General features: G+C 35.5%; 1 protein-coding gene across 4 annotated transcripts; it reads right to left on the bottom strand.

Annotated features, from left to right (window-relative positions):
• Nucleotides 1-1,667: 1,667 nt before the first annotated feature.
• Nucleotides 1,668-21,548, bottom strand: HAF01 (HAC13 protein (HAC13)). Of its 4 annotated transcripts, none has more exons than XM_088489011.1 (21): nucleotides 20,819-21,548; nucleotides 20,382-20,488; nucleotides 18,538-18,600; nucleotides 18,272-18,368; nucleotides 16,689-16,931; nucleotides 16,200-16,321; nucleotides 13,369-13,519; nucleotides 12,020-13,130; nucleotides 11,090-11,292; nucleotides 10,638-10,875; nucleotides 9,708-10,044; nucleotides 9,192-9,401; nucleotides 8,923-9,015; nucleotides 8,199-8,402; nucleotides 6,986-7,192; nucleotides 5,820-6,306; nucleotides 5,438-5,622; nucleotides 5,167-5,292; nucleotides 4,153-4,209; nucleotides 2,503-3,543; nucleotides 1,668-2,348 (listed from the first exon to the last, which is right to left on the bottom strand). In XM_088489011.1, the coding sequence occupies exons 7-21, from the start codon at nucleotides 13,457-13,459 to the stop codon at nucleotides 1,986-1,988; spliced, it is 4,953 nt and encodes a 1,650-aa protein (XP_088345137.1). In that variant the 5' UTR covers nucleotides 13,460-13,519; nucleotides 16,200-16,321; nucleotides 16,689-16,931; nucleotides 18,272-18,368; nucleotides 18,538-18,600; nucleotides 20,382-20,488; nucleotides 20,819-21,548; the 3' UTR covers nucleotides 1,668-1,985. The 4 variants fall into 4 exon arrangements, with proteins under 4 accessions (XP_088345137.1, XP_088345138.1, XP_016201251.1 ...); XM_088489012.1 differs by having other exon boundaries at nucleotides 16,215-16,321; XM_016345765.3 differs by having other exon boundaries at nucleotides 18,323-18,368.
• Nucleotides 21,549-21,942: the final 394 nt, after the last annotated feature.

The raw sequence follows: 21,942 nt of genomic DNA, 5'->3' as shown, positions 1-21,942 counted from the left end.
AATAGACATTTTTACTTTATATTATTTAAATTATTCTTATTAAAAATAACTTATTCAATATATATATATATATATATAGACACACACACACAAGCCAATAAATATTCTAAAAATTTTTATTTTTATTATTATAGATGTCATTAAAAATTTGTATGCACTAGGAGAAGAAAAACAAATAAATATCAAAGAAAAATCTACAAAATAAATACGAAAAATAACGTTTTGTGCTACAACATAAAAAATTATTATAAATTCAAATTATAAAAAATTTATCAAATTCTATCAAATTATACTTATCATAAAAAATTTTATCAAATTATAAATTGTTAATTCAATAATTATTATATATTTAAAATTAAATTAAAAATTACAAATCAAAGTGCTACAATAACTTTTGTGCTATTTAATAAAAAATAAAAAAATTATTAGACACAACTTGCTCAAATTTAATTACACTCCAAGTTACCAATGACACTAAAGCATCATCTCAATTGAAGAATTTATACAACCTCACACTTATATTAAAATTCAAAGTAAATGATTTTAACTTTAAAAATGGCTCTCAATAATACACTATTACTAAGATATTTGTCCCAACAAAAAATATTAAAACATAATTCCGATTACAACAAATCTAACAGGTAATACTACAAAAATTTCATTTATTTAAAAATTATTTATATTATTTATTTATATTCTTTATTAATTATAAGAACCAACTTCACCAATACTCATATCATCAGATCTAGATGACATACCAATCAAGAGATTAAGGAGAAAGAAAAATAAACGAATCGAAGGCACATCTTCAGATAAAAAACATACATACAAAGATGGAATAAAAAAGACAATAGAAAATGTATAAAAGTTAATAGTTTAAAAAGAACATGTCTTCAGAAGAACATATGGAAAAAAAGAAACAAGTTTAACAACAATCGAAAAAAAAAAGAATAAATACTACATAAGAAGACTAAGTTCGTCAATTAAAAAAAATACAAAAATAAAAACAACAAATAAAGATGTAACTTTTATACAACTTCAATATAAAAAATTTATATCAACATTTTAAATAAAAAATATATCAAATTTAATATTAATTTGTACATATTTTAATTAATTTTTAAACAATATAATACTTATTAAAATATATTTTATACTATCATTAATTTACTATCCCACGCATCGCGGGTCTTGTTCTAGTTTATATAATTTTGTATATCATTCTTAGAATTTCATTTCTAGAGACCTTGAATTATAACTATAAATATCCAACAATACAAACATCATTTTTACTTTTTTAGCTTCCTTAGTGTGTCTAAAAACATGCTTTGCCAATTTGCCACAAATTGCCGAATTTTGAAGGAATGAACCTCTGGACTCTAGCAGCATATATATGGAATTCGCAGTATACGACAGTTTTCGTTGGAACATGGAATTTTGACGCGCACCAAAACTCAATATCTGAAGGCAGCATCACACGTGGTGAAAGACTGAAAGTGATTACACGAACGACAATAAATCGGAATTGTTTTTACTTAAGCCCTTGAAATGCCAATGGCTCGAACACATATATTGGGTGGTCTACTTTTATCTGCTCAAGATGACGAGGTTCTTACGTGCAACTATTCTAAGCATCTATTTGAAATGACTTATAAAACAGAAAGAACTATTGAAAGCTCCGATGTTTTCATTTAAAATATGAACATGTAAATAACTTTTATAACACTATAACAGTCCTCTTGATTGATGACATATATTTATAACCCTAGTACCCTACTTATCTGCTCGACTTTGTTTAGCCTTCTAAGAGAATTTTCAAATGGAAACATCCTGATCTACACTGTTACACGATGAAAAATTAATGAGACTATGGGGGATTGGTACAGAAAACACTCATTTCTTTTTATAATAAGAACTTACACTAATTTAAAAAAAAATTTAGACTGCTCTACCTAATCAAATCATGATCTGAATTTTACATGACATTAGAAATCTCTATTCTCAATACCAGCTTCCGCTTCAGTGAGGTTATCATCATTCTCATTCAATAAATAATCACAATATTCCAGAAGCATATCTGCGATGGGTGGAATCCCAGGATTTCGCCCATCGTTATACTTGTGAGCATTATAAGTTATTTGCCAAACATCGTGTCTGAAATCCTCTCTGCTCTTGTACTCCATATTCCGAACCCTCTCCCGGATTCGAGCAAGATCCATAGGCCTCTCTATAATGTCCAGGTAATCAGGAGCCTCTTTCTTGGAAACCGGTTTCAGAAAAAGATATGACAGATCATACCTATCTTTAATGGCTTCCACAATGCTCTCCAATATGTTTGCTAAACCAACCTATAATGGAAAGTTGAATTGAAACATACAACTCAATCCAAGTGAAACAATAGCTAAATGGTAAGACCTACCATCACAGCCATGGAAAAAAATCCTTTGATAAAAAAGCACCACCACAAGATAAAGGAAATAACAACTAAGGAACGAAATGTACCTCTCCCCCTCCCCCTCTTCGCCGTTTTGTTGGCGGCATCAAGTCTGCGCCACGTTTTCCTAACTCGATGGATCTCCTCTTCGTGCTCTTGTCTCTGTCTAGCATCCTCTTATCATATCTTCTAGCTCTGTGGTCATCTAAATAGTCGTCTGTAAATTCGGGCTTTTTCTTCTTCTTTTTCTTCTTCGCCTTTTGCCGTTCCTCCTCCTCCCTCTCTCTTCTAATATCTTCTTCGAATCTTTTTATCTCGTCTAACCTCTCCTCTTGCTCTCTGAACATCCTAATTTCTTCTTTGTGATGTCTTCTAGCCCTTTCTTCTTTGAGTCTCGCTTCGTTTCTTCGTTTCTCTTGCTCTTCCCACCATCTCCTCTCTTTAGCTTGCCATTTTGTCAAACCTTCAGTTGGATACATGGGCTCTGGCTTTCTTTGTTTCTCAAAATTGGCCAGTTCAACAATTCTCTTGGTTTTTCTGTGTTCTAGTCGTTTGTTTCCATAAGGACTGTCAAGGTCCACATCAACAATCTCCTTTGCAGGTTTAATAACAAGCTTTTGATGATGTCTCTCCCTCTCTATATCTGTAGGTGGCCGAAATTTAATTGGGACCTTGGGAGAATCAACCTGACCTCTAGCAGAATCAGTAGGAGGCCGAATAACGATAGGACGTCTTACAGATTCAGCCTGTGTATCATCTGGCTTCACTTTTTTAGGAAAAATTATTCTATTAACCTTAGCAGACCTAACAGTTTCAGAATCAGATGTGACTGGCTTCTCAGAACTCTGCAGGTTTTCTAAAGCAGGTTTATCAGAAGACTTCTCAGTGGAGATGCATATGAACTTCAATTTTGTGGAATTGTCAACTGAAGGGGTTTTGGGTGCAGTTTTAGGCACCAACTTCTTCGTGAGGCTTTTCTGCTGGGACTGATTAGAGGGATCCAAAATGATAGACTTTCCAGATGGTTTTTCAATGTCTGTAGATTCAATCTGTGCTTCTAGATCTTCACCATATTTTGGACAGTTCTTGTTGGTCCTCATGTGCCCAAGCTGGTTCATCAACAAAATAATTACTACTGTACCCATTGGATGCAAAATCTTCTATGAAACGAAAAACATCCCTTACAGCACTATTGATTATTTGGAAGAATTGCTCAAAGAAATCTTATAGATATAAAATATAAGAGATAAATATATCTTTAGTTTCTTGATATAATAAACTTGTATAGGCCAAAATATATTTTTACCCATCAAAACATAGTAAATTCAGATTTTAATCCCTAATCCCAAATTATCTTTATTGCTTTACATCCAAACATATCCAAAATATTTTGTTCAACTCCCTACGTTTATTTGCTTGAAAACTCCTGCATCAAAGTAGTATGTTTGTTTAAAGTCCTAAACAATTATAATAATTTGATTCAAGTCATTTTGAATAATATAATCAAATTATCATAATTTTCAAGGGTCGAAAAACAAATTTAAGATATTTACAAAGACAACATATTTGAGTTGTTTTTATAAACATTAGAAAAGTGAATTGAAGATGTTCGTTGATAGATAAAAAATTAATACACCTCTTACAACACATAAAAAACTAATTTTCTGGAATAACTAAAGGTTACTAGGTTATATTAATACAACTCAAAATACACGCACCTGGCCACATGCTCCACAAACAAAAGTTTCCCTGGATGGTTTCTTCTCCTTAAATACCTGGTTCACCAGATATAAATGAACAGGAGTTAAAAATAAAAACACTATAACAATGGTACTGACTACTGAAACAACCAACAATAATCCATTACTCATAGTTCACATACATACACAGAGAGATCAACCCTAAAGCTTCAAGCTTTTACCATATCTGAAAAACATGTTGCTATATGGTACATGATACATCTAATAAATTATTCCATACATCTTATGCCATTAGTCATAAATGATAAAATGCCCGAACTATCTGAAACGGACATCTTAAAAACAGTTTAAGCCCTTCATTCAGACAAAAAAAAAGCAGTTACCACAATTAAATTGTGGATTTGACATTCAGAGTTTAACTCAAGTCATGTGTAAGTTGCCAGAGAATTGACTTATTGTCCCAAAAATGTAAAAGTGTGCTACTGGAACATGTAAGGAATGACTTTCTATTTGGGATGAGGAGAGCAAAGAAAATAATAGTAGACTGAAATAAATATGATACTTTAGCAACACATGAGAAACAGAGATCGATGGAAGAAAGACCATAACTTGAGACTTGAAATCAAAAGTTATATAAGTAACCCAACTGGTTCCCCTAACTTATCCCACTTCATAGACGTGTACGTTTCACTGAACCTAAAGTCATTGTAGCATAACAACCATAAGGACAATTAATACTTCTCAAAGAATACTTGTCGACAGAAAAACACCAATCTGGAGAAACAGATTCAACAATCTATACAATCCTAATTTGCCAAAAAATTGGGGTTTAAAATAATAATTTATTACTGATTAAGTATTATTAATATCAGTATAATAAATGAAAATAAAAGGTTTCCGTTGCTCGCTTAATAAACTACCACAATTATACACAGAAATTTCAGAGTGATATACTATATAGCTTTCAAAATTAGAATGAACCACTATAACTGAATTGCATATGGGAAGAAGACGGTGATAAATTACAATTACCTTGATTGCTCCTTCTCCTATATTTAGTTTGAGTTTTTTATTAGGTAGACTAATAGGTGCAATTTCATTCTTCTTTGCTTTTGTGACCTTCACTGACTTCGCTTTTTTAGCAGGAAAAGTTTCCTCCTGCCACAACATAATAATAGAACAATTAAGCATAATGGACAGAATAGTAACCATTTACTTATGATCTGAGCATCACGCAAAACTCTGAAATTGTTGTGCTAAACAAAACAGACAACAGTACAAGACTAGAGGGAAGTTGCCTTGCCTCCCTGAGATCTGTAATTGCATCATCTTTCAAATGAATGGTTCCATCTAGTTGTGAAGTATTTGTTACTTGCTTATTTTGTTCAGTACTGTCATAGATGATGAATTTTGGTGGCGGCTTTGGTACCAGTCTAGCTTCTTCCACAACTCTAGCTTTCTTCTTTTTCTTCCTGTCAGCTTCATCATCTGGATTAAACAGCAATTTTGAGTTCAGTTTCAAAACAGTCATTTCAACTCGCAACTTATAGTTACTTACAGCAGAAGTACATTGATTCATATTTTTATACAAATTCTTGTCTTATAATATATAATTATACATGCTGACCACAAAAAAGACGAAAGAAAAAGATCAAGTCATTACAATGACAAATAGTGTATCGTACCATCCATAAGCAACCTGCATAATTCGGCAGCCTCAGCCTCTTCATCTTCTTTTTCCTCCTTAGCTTGGGCTGAGGTTGGGTGTCTTCTCATTTTGAGACCCTTAACACCATCTCCCTTATCACGTTTCAAGTCATTGGTACCCTCTTCTCCCTCTTCAAACTCCTCAGCATCAAGTAAATTTTCAAGATCACCAGCAAAAGAATCTAGATCACTGTTCTCTTCTGAATCACTCTCATTTTCATCACCATTTACAGCTGAAAGACTCTGAAGTTGTCGATCCCAGATCTCTTGGCACTTCTCTCTGGTCTGTTGCTGTAACTGAAGAAAAGACATTCGCTGGCCACGAGCATATTTGCTGATAGTAGTTGGATCGACCTTAACCCCAGATGCAGCCTGCTCACTTGAAAGTTTGCGTATCATAGCAATGCGATGCCATCTTGTTTGTTTTGCAATGACTTCCTCAGCAACATTGAATTTAAGCAGCACCTGTTATAAGAGCATACTTGAGATAACAAATAGAAATCAACATGGATGAAATATGCTATCCCTTCACAAAACTAGTAAACAAAACCCAATAAGACAAAAGGATGAGAAGCCAATACTGGAGATATGTATTTGTTCCCTTCACCAAAAAAAAAAAAAAAAAAAGAGAGAACACCTGAAGAAGCTAATACTTAAAGATGTATGAAAACAAAACAAAAACTTGTCTAGATGCTGCACACACACACACACACACACACAAAATGAAAATAAACAAAAATAGAATGGACAGGGGAAGTCTCAATATGAATGGTATCATGATGCAAAGCATCCGGCATTACATGGGGTCCGGGGAAAGCCCGCACCTAAGCTACAATGTGAGCAGCCTAACCTGATGCAAGCATCAGCGGCTGATTCCACATCTAAGAACCCAACCTTAAGGTCAAACGGAGACAGCTCAACGCAAAGACAACTCAAGAAAGGAGACCAAGAAGGTGCCTTCTGAATACTTATCCTATTCAAATAAAAATTGCCTTTAGCTTAGTGGACCACATTTTTAGTATGAATTAAGCACTTTGCAGAACTAACAAATATATATATTCCTCAAGTTCATGATGGAAGCAATTCAACGAGATAATCTCTAATTATCTCAGATTTCCTCATAACTAATCTAAAAAAGACCCACCTCCCGTGCAGCCTCCATGCTTAATCTACGGAGATCAGCATCTGTACCAGTAACAGTGGAACCACCCCGGCCAGCAGCAGCTTTCTTTTTCACCACTGCACTAGACACTGGTGCCTTTGGAGGTGCCCGAGCATAGCTAAATCCCAAGCCACGGCCAGATGGATCCCCGACACCAGTGATTTCCATTCGTTCAATATTTTCCTTACCCTGCCAAAAATAAGGATAAAAATTTACAGATTTATAAGAAAACTTAACAAATACGAAACCATCAGATAGTGAAAAGTTCTCATTACATTGCACAGCAATATTATTTATAATTATTCTTAATGATCCCCACCTTCCAACAGCTAATTCCTATTTTAAAATACTAAAATCGAAAACAATAAATAAATGAAAGCAGCATAGCCATTTATTTCCAGCAATAGAAGTAAACCATCACTAAAGCGCTAATAAATGCAACAATACTTTGCTGTCCGAACACAAATTCAAGTATAATAACAGAACAGTTTATGTTCATGAATTGCAGTATATCTTGGCCTTATGTGAATGCCAGAGTAGAATGTTTCAGACTAAATTAAAACAAAATTCATTCAAGTGAAGGCATGATATTATTAATGGAACATCTCAGAAAGGATAAAGCTTACGACTTGCTGTCGCAAAACTTTTTTCAATTAAGGGATGTGAAATATAGAAGAAATAGCCATATAAAAATAATTAGTTTTTTTTTTTCTGTATTTGGGCCTTGGCACAAGATTTGTGGTGAACAACCAATATCACATTACAAAGCTTCAAAATCTTGTATAAAATTAAATACATAATCAAATGGCACTGCAAAAGAACATTGGCAACTCTTGCAAGGAGAAATTAAATGCACATCTAAACAAAGACAAGCAACAATTCAATCATTCTATAATAGTCGGTTCATGAATCCATGCCGATTGATTCTTTTTGTTCTCGCCCACCCCCACCCGCACCCTCTGCTTGCAAAAATATGTATATATATTTTTGCAGTATTTGGGCCTTGCCATGAGATTTGGAGTAAAAAAATCAATATCACATTGCAGAGTTTCCAAATCTTGTACAAAATAAATAACAAATGCCACTGTGAAAGAACATTGGCAACTGCATGGAGAAATTATATGCACATCTAACAAAGACAACCAACAATTACATCATTCTAGAACATCTCCAAACCGAATTGAACATAGATCACCTGGCTTGTACAGGCAACAAAGTTGCTACTCAAGTTCCAAGGAGTAATCTGCAGTTCCCTTTCAATATGTGATGCAGCAGCCAGTGCAATCGCTTCATCGGGAAGCCGACTCATTGCAGACGAAATATTAGTAGGGTGTGTTTCGGTTATGCCTAGATGTTTTAGACGGTAGAGGCCAGCTTGCATGCTTTCATAAGCACAAACCTAAAACAGGAATGAGAAGAATAATATTAATCTAAAAATAATGAGCAGTTAGGCACAAGAAACAAGATTCAGGACATAGATTGACAAGCAGCCAAAAAAATTTTCAAAAAACATGCACCCACCCCTAGTTCCCCTAACCCACACATACCAAAAACAAATAAATAAAATTAGAAATTATGGCGAGAGAGCGCAGAACAAAGTTGCATGAAGAATTTATAATTAAAAATTATTGCAATCCAGACAGTAAACTAAGAAACTAACGAGGTTATCAAAACAGTACAACGCAGAAAGAGCAAACACACAAGCACACAAATCTATGATAACTCTAATACTTTATCAAAACCCAGCTTTTCATCAACCCATGGTGCACTAAGAAACAAGACCCCAATGAAACAAGCCATTGATGGACCATCACATCATCACCAACAGATGATCTCCTGTGTTATCATATTGCATTTCAACAGAAATGTAGTGTTTAATTCCTCACAAAACAAACTGAATCTCATAATACACAACTTACAAGTTCTGGGGTCACCATTTTTCTTAATTCGTCCTCAGACCACATGCGAAAATTTCGCTTTTTAACCAAAATTGACTGTCCATTTGTTCCCCTCTGGCAGCAATGAAGAAACAAGGATGCATAAAGAGAAGCATAATCAGTACTGAAAAATATGATAACAATATATAAAAGCACCTTGAAAAAGTCAATTCAAAAATGAAATGTAGGAATTCTTTTAGCAACCATCTTTAATAAATAACTTCAATAACAACCATTCTGAGCAACAATACCTGTAAAGTGGCATATTCCTTAATCCTTTTACGGAAAGAGGCTTCTGATAGGTAAGGAAATTGTGACAGGAGCTCATCAATACGGACGCATGGGAGGAAGTGCCCCTTCTCTGCCACTTGGAATTCACGGCACATGTGTACTAATAGCCTGTTCATCATGTAAGTCTGAAGATTCTTACTTCCAGGTGATAACACCTCCATCAGAGGCTCCTGCAGAAAGTGATTGAATAAACCATTGTATCCTCATCGCAATGATGAACTTTATTTTCTTTTTTCATTCTATTGGAAATTTTCCAGATACAATTTTAATAGCTCAATTGCAGTATGCAACAAAGGCAAATTAATCGAGATACATGACACCTTATGTCTGCTTGAAACATTTTGCCATAGAGATTTGCCAAACAATATAAGATTTGTATAGAAATTCCTTAGCTTAGAACTAAGGCAACATTCATAAACATTGATGAAGACAACTATTAAGTACTGACAAACAAAATATGTAACGATGGTACACACCTGCTGTCCAACAACATTAATTTTATCAATGCGCCTTAGCGATAGCTTTCCCTTTGGTGAGCGTACCAGCAGGTAGTCAGTTAATGGAACTTTATGAGGAAATATAGGTGCTCTATACATATTTGTCTCCAGTGAGGACTGACTGCAGCCAGGTTTCAAGTCCCCAAGGAACGGAGATTTATCAGCTGGATCGAGAGATATAATGTGCCCCAAGCTATTATCAGTGTTGCGTAATAAAGAGCCAGATTGATCATCTGGAGAACACTTTTGATAGTACGTACAAAGCCTTGCACCCATTCCAGCATTGCCCAAAAGTAAAGGCCTTTCCTCACAATACCTACATAGAGGACACATTTAATGTGATTTCCAACACAGTATCTGCAATGATAATCCTATCTGGCAATGAACACAGTACAAAGGAAACCAAGACAATGAGATTTCAAATGTAGTCTTTGCAATGCCCATCCTTTGCGAAAACAAAGCAATCAGATTATCACCACTGAAGAAAGAAGTTTGTCGAAAAGGGGGGAGCTTAGTTGCATCAGCCACAAACCAAGTTAAGGATGATATTAGGTGCATGCGTCAAGAAATGCATGGGGAACTTGACAAGACAACAGACAAATCACTAGACAAAATGGGGAAGTGTTTATGCATAATTATGTATACTTCAATATGGGTGCTGCATAAGTTCAGTTATCAGGCACCAAAACATATATAAAGCTAACAGCCAGTGGAGGTTTTATGATAAGAAGGTCGCTTGTCAATCAGCAAATAAAGAAACCAGCAAATAGCAGTGAATTTCAGAAAATAGTAATTTAGATTGTCACTCTCCATCTCTTAAAGACGAACTTTTCCTATGGCAACAAAATAATAAATATAACTCCAATTTAAAGCACAAACAGAGTACCAAAATAGTTTCAAGCCACTTACTCCATCAGAAAAACATGGCCATCTTTCACGGACAGATCAGACTTTTTCTTGAATGCCCCTGGAGGACGCAGTGACTTATTCTCACCAGGAACCCTTTGTGCCCTTGACCACAAGTGAATCTTTGTCCGTACAAGGTGTAACAATGAATTTGGTTGAACGTTCTGTGCAGCAAGTGATTTCTGATCCTCAAGCTCCCTCCCCAAATAAAATGTTTTCACGTTTTCTGATCCCTTGAAATCTGTCGCCCAAAAATAATCCCCAGTAAGTTGTGCAAACAAGAGATGAAAGTAAGAGACTAAAACAAAAGCATAAGGAAATTAAAATATTAGAGAAAATAATCAAAACTGCAAATCAAACTATGATCTTACTATATGTTTTAAAGTTAGAGAGAGAGAGAGAGAGAGAGAGAGAGAGAGATTAATGCCAGAGGAAAGAAAAACAAAAATGACAACCTAGCTTTTTAGCAGCTTTTGCTTTAACAGAAGCTAGAGTTTCTTCAGCATCAACATGTAGTTTTGTCCCCTTGCCACCCAAGCTCTTCATAATAATTTTCATGGGTCCCTGTGTTGACAGTTTTCTCTGTTCTCTGACAACAACCTCACTATCATGGGGATACCATAATGCTTTGGGACGGTGAAAATTTGCAATATCTTTACTGCAAGAAAATTAATAAGATTATAAATACATAAATATGCAATGTAGAAGACAATAGATAGCAGGAAGAAAAATACAATAAAATAAAACAAAAAATCATATTTGGTATGTACCACTCAAAACAAACTGGAAATGCAAGAACTTGATAACTGACATACATAATGCCTATGTTATGAGAGGCAACAGATATATCATAGAATGCGTAGGTCTAACAGATTAGTGATGACTAATTACAGGTGCACCATGGAAAGTGTCAGATATCACAACCAATGAACAAATTCTTACGATACACATGAGTGAACGTTAATACAGATGTTCAGAGATAATAATGATAATCAGATTTTTTTTTAAGTAGGAAGATCATCACGAATGCACAGCAATACTTGTCGATTTTAGAAAAACCATATTTAAGATTATTGGATCCGTAGCCAATAAGATAACTCCAAAAAAAACACTGAGATGCAAGGAACAAGAATACAACGAAAGCATGCAGCAAGTATGTCCAGTCAATCCAAACATCAAAAATAGGAACACCGTTGGAACAACTTGAGCAGAACACCAAAGAGGAGCCACAGACATAATTTCATTGTAAACTAACTTAATGGTCAAAAGCACACTCCAAAAATAATTCTTTAACAGCATATTATTATTGTTTACTTGATTTCTTTCCATGCAAAAGTAAGAAGGCAGAGTCAACAAACCAATAATTAATAATTATAAATTCTTACTTGCTCAACTTCAACTTCATTGTCTGCAGCTTCAGTGCAGGTTGGGAGTGGAAAATTTTGACACCATGCGCTGAGCGTTTCTTAGAATTTGACTTCAGTTGCTGAGAAGTTTTCCTGTTTGAATAATGTTTATCATTAGCAACATATCGCCATCCATATTGACCTCCCTGTACTGGTAGCTCAGAATCCCCACTGCTTGATTTTAGGGAACGAGTCAAAATCATAGCCCCTGCATGAAGGTGAAGATGGCTACTATTCTTGTTATCCAAAACTTCGAAGTGCATTTGGTCATCTTCAAGATCAAAGATAAGCTTTGGTTTCACAGAAGGTTTATTGAACTCCCATATAATATTGTCTAACCAAGACCCCTCAGCCAGGTCTCTATTTTGAGACATCACCTTGGTAAAACGCTTTACATGGCCAAGCTCATTATGCTTTTCAGATGTGTACTCCCCTCTTCCATCTGCATAACCAGTGTCATCCATCTCTGATCTGGATTCTAACCTCAAAAGCTGGGGATGAAATAGATTTTTAGATAATAAATCAGTTTTAGCATCAGAAGAGTCCCTTGAGCCAAATGGTTCCAATGATAAAGGAGAGCTGCACATGAAAACATTACTTTTTTTCTCCTCCATTATTTTCTGGGGCTCCAACTGTATATTCTGTATCCCACTTTCAATTTCTATTTCACTACCACCAGAGGCTCCCAACTCTGGTCCCGAAATTTCACAGCTCTCAAAATTAGTGTCACTTACAACAGGAGAATTGCCCCAAATGATTTCATCTTCCCAATCTTGCTGATCAAGAGGATAAAAATTGGCTGACAAGACATAAGTATCTTTCCATGGAAGCTCATTCGTGAAATCGCCTTTCATTGGTTCAGCACTAAGACAAGAGTCCTTTTGTTGTCGATCATCTTTCGTAGGTGTCGAGGCATCCCCATGAAGAAATCCAAATTTTGGAAATTCCAAATCAACATCATTACTTTCTGATGCATCATTATGGACTACACAAGCCTGTTTGGTCAGTGAAAGACTAGAGAATCCCTTGAGGAATGCCTCTTCATCCTCTTCTACAATATCATCAGATAAATCCAATGATTTGTATCTATCTGGAAATACAACAGGAGAGAAAAGCAGCCAATTAGTACAGAAACCACAAAGACACATTGTATAGAAAGCACGTCATTTTGCCATTAAAATCTCTCAACTGCTAAATTACAACCACATGAAACAGCGATTGTGTTAAAACTATTTCACTTTTCCAATAAAACTCCTCATAGAATAGCACAATAGATTCACATTTGCAAACAAAACCCACACAAATATCCCCTATATCTAGGTAAGTACCGTGTGTAACAGAATGCCGATGCTCTCTCCTTTCTCCTTTCCTCAGAGGTTCATGAATACCAAAGATTTCAGAGAAGCGTAAAATTTCCATCCCATCTTCCACATACAAAACTGGCAACGGCGTAGACCTTTTCAGAACTTCAGGCCCTTCCTGTTTGTTTCATGAATTAAGACATTAACATGTCAATAGAAAGTCAACCATGATAATTTTATAATCCTGTCAACAAAAATGTATCAAGTTAGACAAAATTATTATTAGTTTATTCAACATGAACTGAGCTTTTGCCAGTGTAGTACACCTGAACTATATCTACAATTACTACTTTTACTAGTATGAGTACACCTATAGACTTAATCACAAACAAGGTGCACACAGAGGAACTGACTGACTCTTCCATAACCTATACATTTCCAAAGGCTTTTTACAATCCGGAGAGATATGGGGCAGAAGCAAACAAATGGCTCTATATCTTAACATGCCACTTATAAGGGCTGTTTGTGCATGGAAAGTGAGCAAGTCCACCTACCTGTACCGACTAATATAAAAAGTTAGGGGAAACAAAGACCAACCCTAACACATTTTGTCATAGAAGCTTTAATACCAGTTAATAGCTATCTCTCCTAGATGTTTCAATTTTTGGATAGATAAATGAATGACTTTTCGGCCGATCAATGTTTCCCAAGACAAAGAACCATCTATGCTTGAATTTTACATAACTGTAAAGGAAGAGTGGCATTGCCAAGGTTTGTACTCAATATCATTCGGTCATAGGGGGTTCAGCCACAAACAGTGAACCCTTTTCCCACAAGACGGGGTAGCCTACAAATGAGACTGATGCCATACAAAAGAATGAGGGACAAGCATTTGTTTGAAACATATTTTTCAATCAAAAGTATATATTTGTTGAAATACTTCGATATTGATAGAAAAAGAAAATATTTTATTGCAAAGAAGAGAATGTAAAGAGGTTTCTTTGACACCTAAAGGTATATATTTGTTGAAATACATATTCATGCCATTTGTTTCTACACTTTTTGGGTTGCTGGTGTCTAAATATAACAGTAATCCATTTCTTTTCATATGTCTTGTACACAATGTAAGAACTTTAATAACGAATTTGACTAGTGAAGCTTTATTTTAATATTACTTGTAAATTGATTTCCGTTTTGTGAATGCTTTAAGTTAAATGGCCATGAGTTGAGTCATTGTAAGAGATATGATTTCCATTTTTAGTTAAGAGTTTCACCCGCGGGTAAAAGGAATTTGAAAGCCGTCATTAAATCAATCAGCTTCCTTAGTAGCATGGTCGTTCTGCTCAGTGTTTTAAAATATCGGTTATGGCGGCGCCATGGCGGTATGGCGTGGCGGAATTTGGCCTCGCCGCCATACAGAGGCCACCGCAACGTGGTTTTCACGGCGGGTGAAAAGGCGGCCGCAATTGCGGTGGCGCCATGGCGGAACGCCATTGAAATGGCGGAAATGGCGGTGGTTTTCGGATTTTTTGAAAAAAATTGGGGGTAATTGGGTAATTTAGGAAACCCTAAGTGATACCTTTAACCCTAATTAGCCTCTGTTATTCAAAAACTTATCTTCCTCTCTTATTCACATCAAAAACGGCTCTCGTCTTTGTTCTCTCTTCTCTGTGCCTGCCGTCGGCGTTGATCTTCGCCACCCATCGTCGCTGGTGGTAGCCACCCGTCGCCGCTGGTGGTTGCCGCCGCTCATCACCACAGTTCCCTCTCTCTGTTTCGTAGTTACATACATTCCCTTTTTTTTTCTTTGTTGTTCGTTCAGTTCATCGTCTCCTCTCTTCCCTCATAAACCTCTCTTCCTCCAATTTTTTTCCGTTCAGTTCAGTTCACTATGTCAACTTCCAGACCAGCCCCTGATTCTAATACCCCTGCTCCTGCCTCTCTGCCTCTGCTGGTCATGCTGCTGGCATTGCTCCTGCTCATCCTGCAGCTGCTGTCCGTTCCAGTAGAATTGAAGCAATGGGGGAAATAAGCCTACGGCAAATACTAGGAGAATACAACAAAATGGAAAAAGCAAACAACCTGCAGCTCCAAAGGGTGGACCAAGTTGTTGAGAGCTAGAATTTAGATGGTTTATTTCATCATTCTTTAGTTTAAAGACATGATGAGACAATGGCTTTGGTCTTTCTTTTAAGCTTTTAGTTTTTATGTTCTATATCTTATGTTTATTTGCTGAATTTCCTATTATATTTGCTGCATTAATTGGATGTCTTATGACTAGAAAAATGTTTATATAGATTAGATTTTATAGTTTATTATATTTGCAATTTTTCTGCATGTTTTTTTGTACATATATATGCATTTTCAAGGTAATCTGCCATTTCCGCCATTTTCCGCAACGCCATCCGCCATTATTTTATGGCGGATTTTTGGTTCACCGCCATGAGCCGCCATCTGCAATCAAAAACTATGGTTCTGCTACTTAACATGCCTTATTAAACAGAATATTAGCCCTCTTTTAATCTGGTCCAAAAAATATAAACAAAGTCCTTCATCATCTTTTTCTAAAGTTATCTGGTCCAAAAAATATAAACAAAGTCCTCCATCATCTTTTTTTGAAGTTTCAAACGTTACACTCGTTCATAGTCTCGATTAAGAGTCTACAAGCATTCTAAAACTAAAACTAAAAGCAATCATGATAGAACTCAAGGTCTACCTTGTCGCACGTTTAAACCAGTGTATTCCCATAATCATCAGAAAATTACATCATTTAAATATCAATCAAGTTAATAAACATTAGACGGATAGAAAGGAGGTGAAAGCAGACATATAGTAAGCAGGACGAAAATGAAACCAACCTCAAGTGTCTTTACCTTGATGGCCAATTCTTCAGTCTGGTGCAACCCAACTTGTACATCACGTTCAAGCGCACTGTCTTTGTCTTCTTTAGATGCATCTACAACACTCTTTTCCTGCTCCCCTGAAAGAGAAAAGCTGACGTAAGTGAACTACAATACTTCAATTTGCTTCCCCTACCATTTATGGTTTTGAAAGCATTATCAAGAGGAGTCTACCAACCCAGTGAATAGGTGGACTAAAGTGACACCAACAGACTTTTATAAGGACCTGGCCAACATTTAGGCATTGTTTTACATTTTGATAAACAGTAAAATGGACTTGCTTCACCAAGGCACTTTCAAACAAAGAAACATTTTTCTTACATAAATTAGAAGTACTTCTTCACATATCAAATTTAAACTGAATTGGCACAAAACCACACCTTTAGTCGACTGTACAGAAAGTACAACAGCAATACCAGTGATGCATGTCAGGTAAATAAATATTACCAGCCAATGAGACAGCTTTTGAATCATCAACTCCATCTTGTTCCTTGTCAGATTCTTCATCATAATTTTCATCATCAAAGACAGAAGTTCTAGACCCTAGAGCTTCCAGGGAGGCTTCAGCAGCGAAAAATTCCTTTTTTGGTAGTAAATAGTCCTCTTCATTTGCAGCTTCAGTCTCTGGGCCATCGTACTCCTCATCAATATCTTCATAATCAACTGCATCTTCAGCCTTTTCAATAGAGTCTAAACATCAGAAGAATCCCAGTTAGTAAGTTAAACAGATAGCTTCACTAGACATTAGAAACCCAAGCTAAGCAAGACTTCAAACAGAGCATGCATGTCAGAAGAATTAACTGTAATTGTTAACACTTGCTATTAAAGTTTAATAATAAGATTCTCTTCTAACAATTTAGCAAAGAAAAGCATATCTATGATTAAGAAACAGACAAGTATAACCTAGTTGACAAACTACAAATGACAAAGTATATCAGATGATGTCTGAAAAGTAGCATAAAATTTGGCCCATTAACACAGAAATCCCAGGGAAAGAGATGATGTGTCTCTTTTTTTTGTCAGAATATAAGTATATGATCTCCATTAGGTTTATAGGATTTAGGATGAAACTTTGACAAGAATGAAGATATATGCAGAGCAGGTAATCCTCCCAACAGAAAAACATAAAACTAGATCGTCATACAAATATTCAGCAACTCTGTGTAAAAGAAAATACGCTCCACCAAGGATTTGGACAACATAAAACTATTTCCCTATATGTGTGTGTTATGTGTGGAGCAAACTAGAATCAGGATAATCTCAATTTTTGCATTTCCCTGTGGCTGACATTTTAGGAAAGACTTTTTCGGTACCTTGGGTGAGTGTTTGTGGTCCCCACTATCTTAGATCAGTATCTCTTTACTAGGTTTTTCTAGTTCTACTAATAAGAGGCAAAATTTTGGTGCCATTGTGCAGCATACACCACTGCTTAGAGTATTTAGTTAAGAGTGCAATTCCACGCCTACAATGAAAGATTTAAAGAAATGCAAGTTTTATCGGATATGATTTGAGGGCCTCTATTTAGTGTTAAACTCATGATCTTTTTAGAGGTCCTTTTCACTTGGATAAGTTTGGAGATTGGAAAGCTACACTACATAGAAGGCTTTTTGCTTTTTTTTTATTTTTGCCCTTCTATAACACTTCCTGTAAACACTAATGGACAGCTATGGTTTCGTGCATTTTTGTTAAAAATTACAAGTCATTGCTCATAACATTTTGCTTTCTTAGTCCTTCAGCTGACATGAAGGCCTAGCCCTTAGTAATGGGTAGCACTAGCCGCAATTACAAACCTTCTATTTTCCAAAATAAAAAATGAGTTTTCTTATGAACCATTTACTGTAGAGAAGCACCACCACCAGGAGACACATGGTTTTGGATGTAAGAAGGAACTACTTTGTTTCAGTGGAAAGAAAATGGAAGTTACTTCTCTCTTTGAAATTTCCACCAAGCAAACTTCATTTTGGAAAGTACTTAAGCATAAATAAAACACAGGCGAAGTGCTCTCAGTGGATGAGGGAAAAAAATGATACCAACAGAATATCAAAAACTGCATGATATAGTTTCCTGGCAGACAACTTCACCTTGTTCAACAACATCAGGTGGTGTTTGTGGTGATTTTCCTGACAACTGCAAGCAAGACACCATTATTTTCATCATCAAACAAGATGAAGATGTGGAAGCAACTAAATATGGAAGGAAGAGTTGAACGTTAGACACTTGTTAATCACATCAGCATAACATTTTGAACACTATAAAATCGAATAGAGCCAAAACAATGAAATTCATAACTGCTTACATCTATATCTGTCAGTGATGAATCCAACTTTCCGGCCAATGCATGAATATGCTCCTTTGCATCCTAGAAAAAGAAAAAATACACACACTCTCTCTTATTTAGCACCAAGCACAGTTTCTTACCGAGATGCATAAGCAAAAATGAATTCAGAAGGTGACAAAAAGAGAATAAGCAATAAAAGTCCCTTGAAACCATAATAAAAGATTTACACAAGCAGCTCAAAGCTATAGAAAAAGACACATTTTATTATACAATAAGCAAAATACGGTCAGCATTCTAAAATCGCTACATATGGGATCATATAATTTATCTCTCTCCCTCGTATAGAAACATCTATGTTGGACAGGGCATCCTAGTATCTCCAAAATTTTAAGACACAGAAAACATATACAGCTAATCAGGCTCCAACACTTCAGAGAATTTAAAAGTAAATAATCCATGCATGATTGTATAGTACAGCTTTTCTATCAAAATCAAATGTCATGTTACAACAGACCTTCATTCCTCTCAACCTAAATGGAAGGCAAGCAAGTGAGCACAAAATGCACAAATCTACCCTCCATTACCTATACATTAACAGCCATTCATCTGCTTGGTCTTAAATTATATTGTATCCTTCAAAAGAATACTTACTCCATCCAACCAATACAAAAACAGTCTCTTAAACTCTCACTTTTAACAAACAACTCAATTATTTAGAAGTGATTTCCCTAAAACTAAAGTAATTATTTCAACTTGGCTATTTTAAAAGTAATTCTCCCAAAAGTTGCACCAAATATATGCAAACCCAGTACCAAACAGATGTTTCGCGGTCTGACATAGTATTTAAAAGCATTAAAAAAAAAAACAAAACAAAACAAAAGCAACAACAACAACCGACGACGAGAATCGCACAGCATTTAGACTTCACATCACGACCACAGCAGCCACTATTCTCTGTCGCAGCATTGCAGCCAGACACGAAAATAGTGGTGGAAACCTCTCTTTATATAAAAATAAAGAGAGAAATAGGACATACTTGTGATATTAATTTCTATTTTTGAAAAAGCCATAACTTTTTCAATTTAAGTATACCCATTCAGCCACCAAGAGTAATCTCTCTTCCTATCCCCTATTCATGTACATTTTCTGCCTTTGCCTTTTCTGCTTGTGTGATCTGCATTCTCTGCTTTCAGTTGTGTAGTATATTATACCTATGATTGTGTGTTCTATTTCATTTAGTGATACATTTGATGAATTAGATTTCCTAGAAATCTTGAACGTCTCTAATCCTATTTTGCTTGATTTATGTATATTATTCATTGTTATATTTTACATTCGTATATACATATATACACTGCTATGCCTTCTGCTATATGTTGCAACACTATATATTTTCATAGCAGATTTTGGCTCGTTGCTATGAACCGCTATCCACTATTGATTACTAAGGTCATCTCACATTCAGAACTCAGCTACAAATTTAGCATTTAAACATAGTATTTCATGAAGTGTGATCGTAAAGAAATAACGTGTTCCTGCTTAACCATTGTATCATACTATCATAGGATAAAATCTTTGCACACTAACTAAATCCTCAAAGGAAGATGAAGTGCATATAGTTTCTTTCAGCCTAGACATCCACACAGTGCAACTGGCCAGTAAAAGAATCTCTCTCAGGAACCTCACATATCAATCATAAAAACTACAATGGCTTATAAATTTCAGGAAACATGAACTGTTGATTAATAATTACAATGGACGGAGGGAACTATTAAAAAGGAAACAAACATCAGACCTGCAATCTGAACATAATTTATGTGTATTTAAGTTTACAACGAATGTCTAAAGCAGCATAAAATTACCTCGTCAAAGTAATCAGCATCAAGACCACCGGAATTATCGAAATTTCCAAACATGAGGGCTAAAAAACCACTATCCTTGCCAGACTCCTCATATTCTTCTTCATCATCTATCAATTTGAATTAATTAAAATTCAAGTCATCAAACTATGGTAAGGTAACAAACTAGAACATCAAAAAATAAATAAATAAACAAAGGAAAAGAAAAGGCTCCATTAAGAACTCTAGTTCACATTTCTCTGCAAATAACCATGATGGTAAAACAGTCTAAAACAACAAACTAGATCAGATAAAGAACTATATTCCCAGCCTAAAACACCAAGCTACACCATATATTCAACTATGCCAGCTAATAAACTTTTCCAGCTTCTTCTTTCTCATTAGTATTCTCTTTTCAAATGTTCATAGCACTTTAGCAATTTTCCATTGAACAAGCTCACCTTCATCCCTCCCATCTTGCGATGGGTTATCTGAATCGTAGTCCATGTCGTGTTCACCGACCAATGTCTATTCAACGCATTAACCAACACCTCATCAAAGCGAACACTTACACAGCTCAAACCTCAAAATTCCAAATAACTATCTTCATGTTTCGAGTTTTCTGCGCCGATGGATGTTCCACCCGCGATCAAATACAATCACAGCTCTCAAAAACCCTCGAATCCTAACTTCACTGACGCACTTCCACTCTGATAATCATGCAAACGAAGAGAACAGAAGTGGAAGAAAAAAGATGAAGTTGGAAAATTAGGTTTTCCTCCCCTTGCGAATTTCCCTCCAAATTCCTCAATCAGCGGTTCATTTCCAAATCAATCCAAGCTCGGGAAGTGAAAACCGTTCGTTCCGCGCTCCTAAACCCTAAGATTCCGTGCGCCTTTTCTTCAAGCTATTCCCCCGACGAGATTCAATTCGGGGCCCCACAAAATAAAAAAAAGCACCGGTGTTTGGGTTCTCTTCTTCGCCGATCGAAGTAACGAAGGGTTTGAATATTGTTGAGTCGGTGATCGGAGAAACTGAGTTGCCGCGGTTTGTTTGGTTTGGGACAGAGAGCACACGATTATGTTATTTTAAAAAGTGAGATCCTTTGCTCTGGAAAGAGAGAGAAGGCCTTATGGCTTATGCTTAATCGCTAATCGTTTCTCTGTGCCAAACACGGTCGTAATCACACCCGTTTATAATCTCCATTGGGGGTATTTATAGCTGAAGAGAGAGGATTCAATCATTGATTTATTATTTTTTTTTAATTAATTTTGGTTATACATCTGTTCTAAAATATCTACATATCGACAATAAGTTATAGCTCAAATGACATAGAGGTTGCGGGTTCGAGTCACATATCTTTCCAAATTTTAACCAATGAGTAATAACTCAAATGGCATAGTCTCCCCATACTCAATTAAGAGGTTGTGGATTCGAATCTCATATCTTTGGTAAAAAAAAAATGCATATCTATAATATATGTATAATAAATCAAATCTAGTCGATTTAATTTACTACTAATATAGCTAAATCGAATCTAATTAATTAATGCAATTTACATAAAATATTCAATGAGAGGTATATA

The sequence above is a fragment of the Arachis ipaensis genome, chromosome B5 (genome assembly GCF_059453495.1).
Source record: "Arachis ipaensis isolate K30076 ecotype BB chromosome B5, ASM5945349v1, whole genome shotgun sequence".
In the NCBI taxonomy this organism is placed as follows: domain Eukaryota; kingdom Viridiplantae; phylum Streptophyta; class Magnoliopsida; order Fabales; family Fabaceae; genus Arachis; species Arachis ipaensis.
This window is presented reverse-complemented; position numbering and strand designations above follow the sequence as displayed.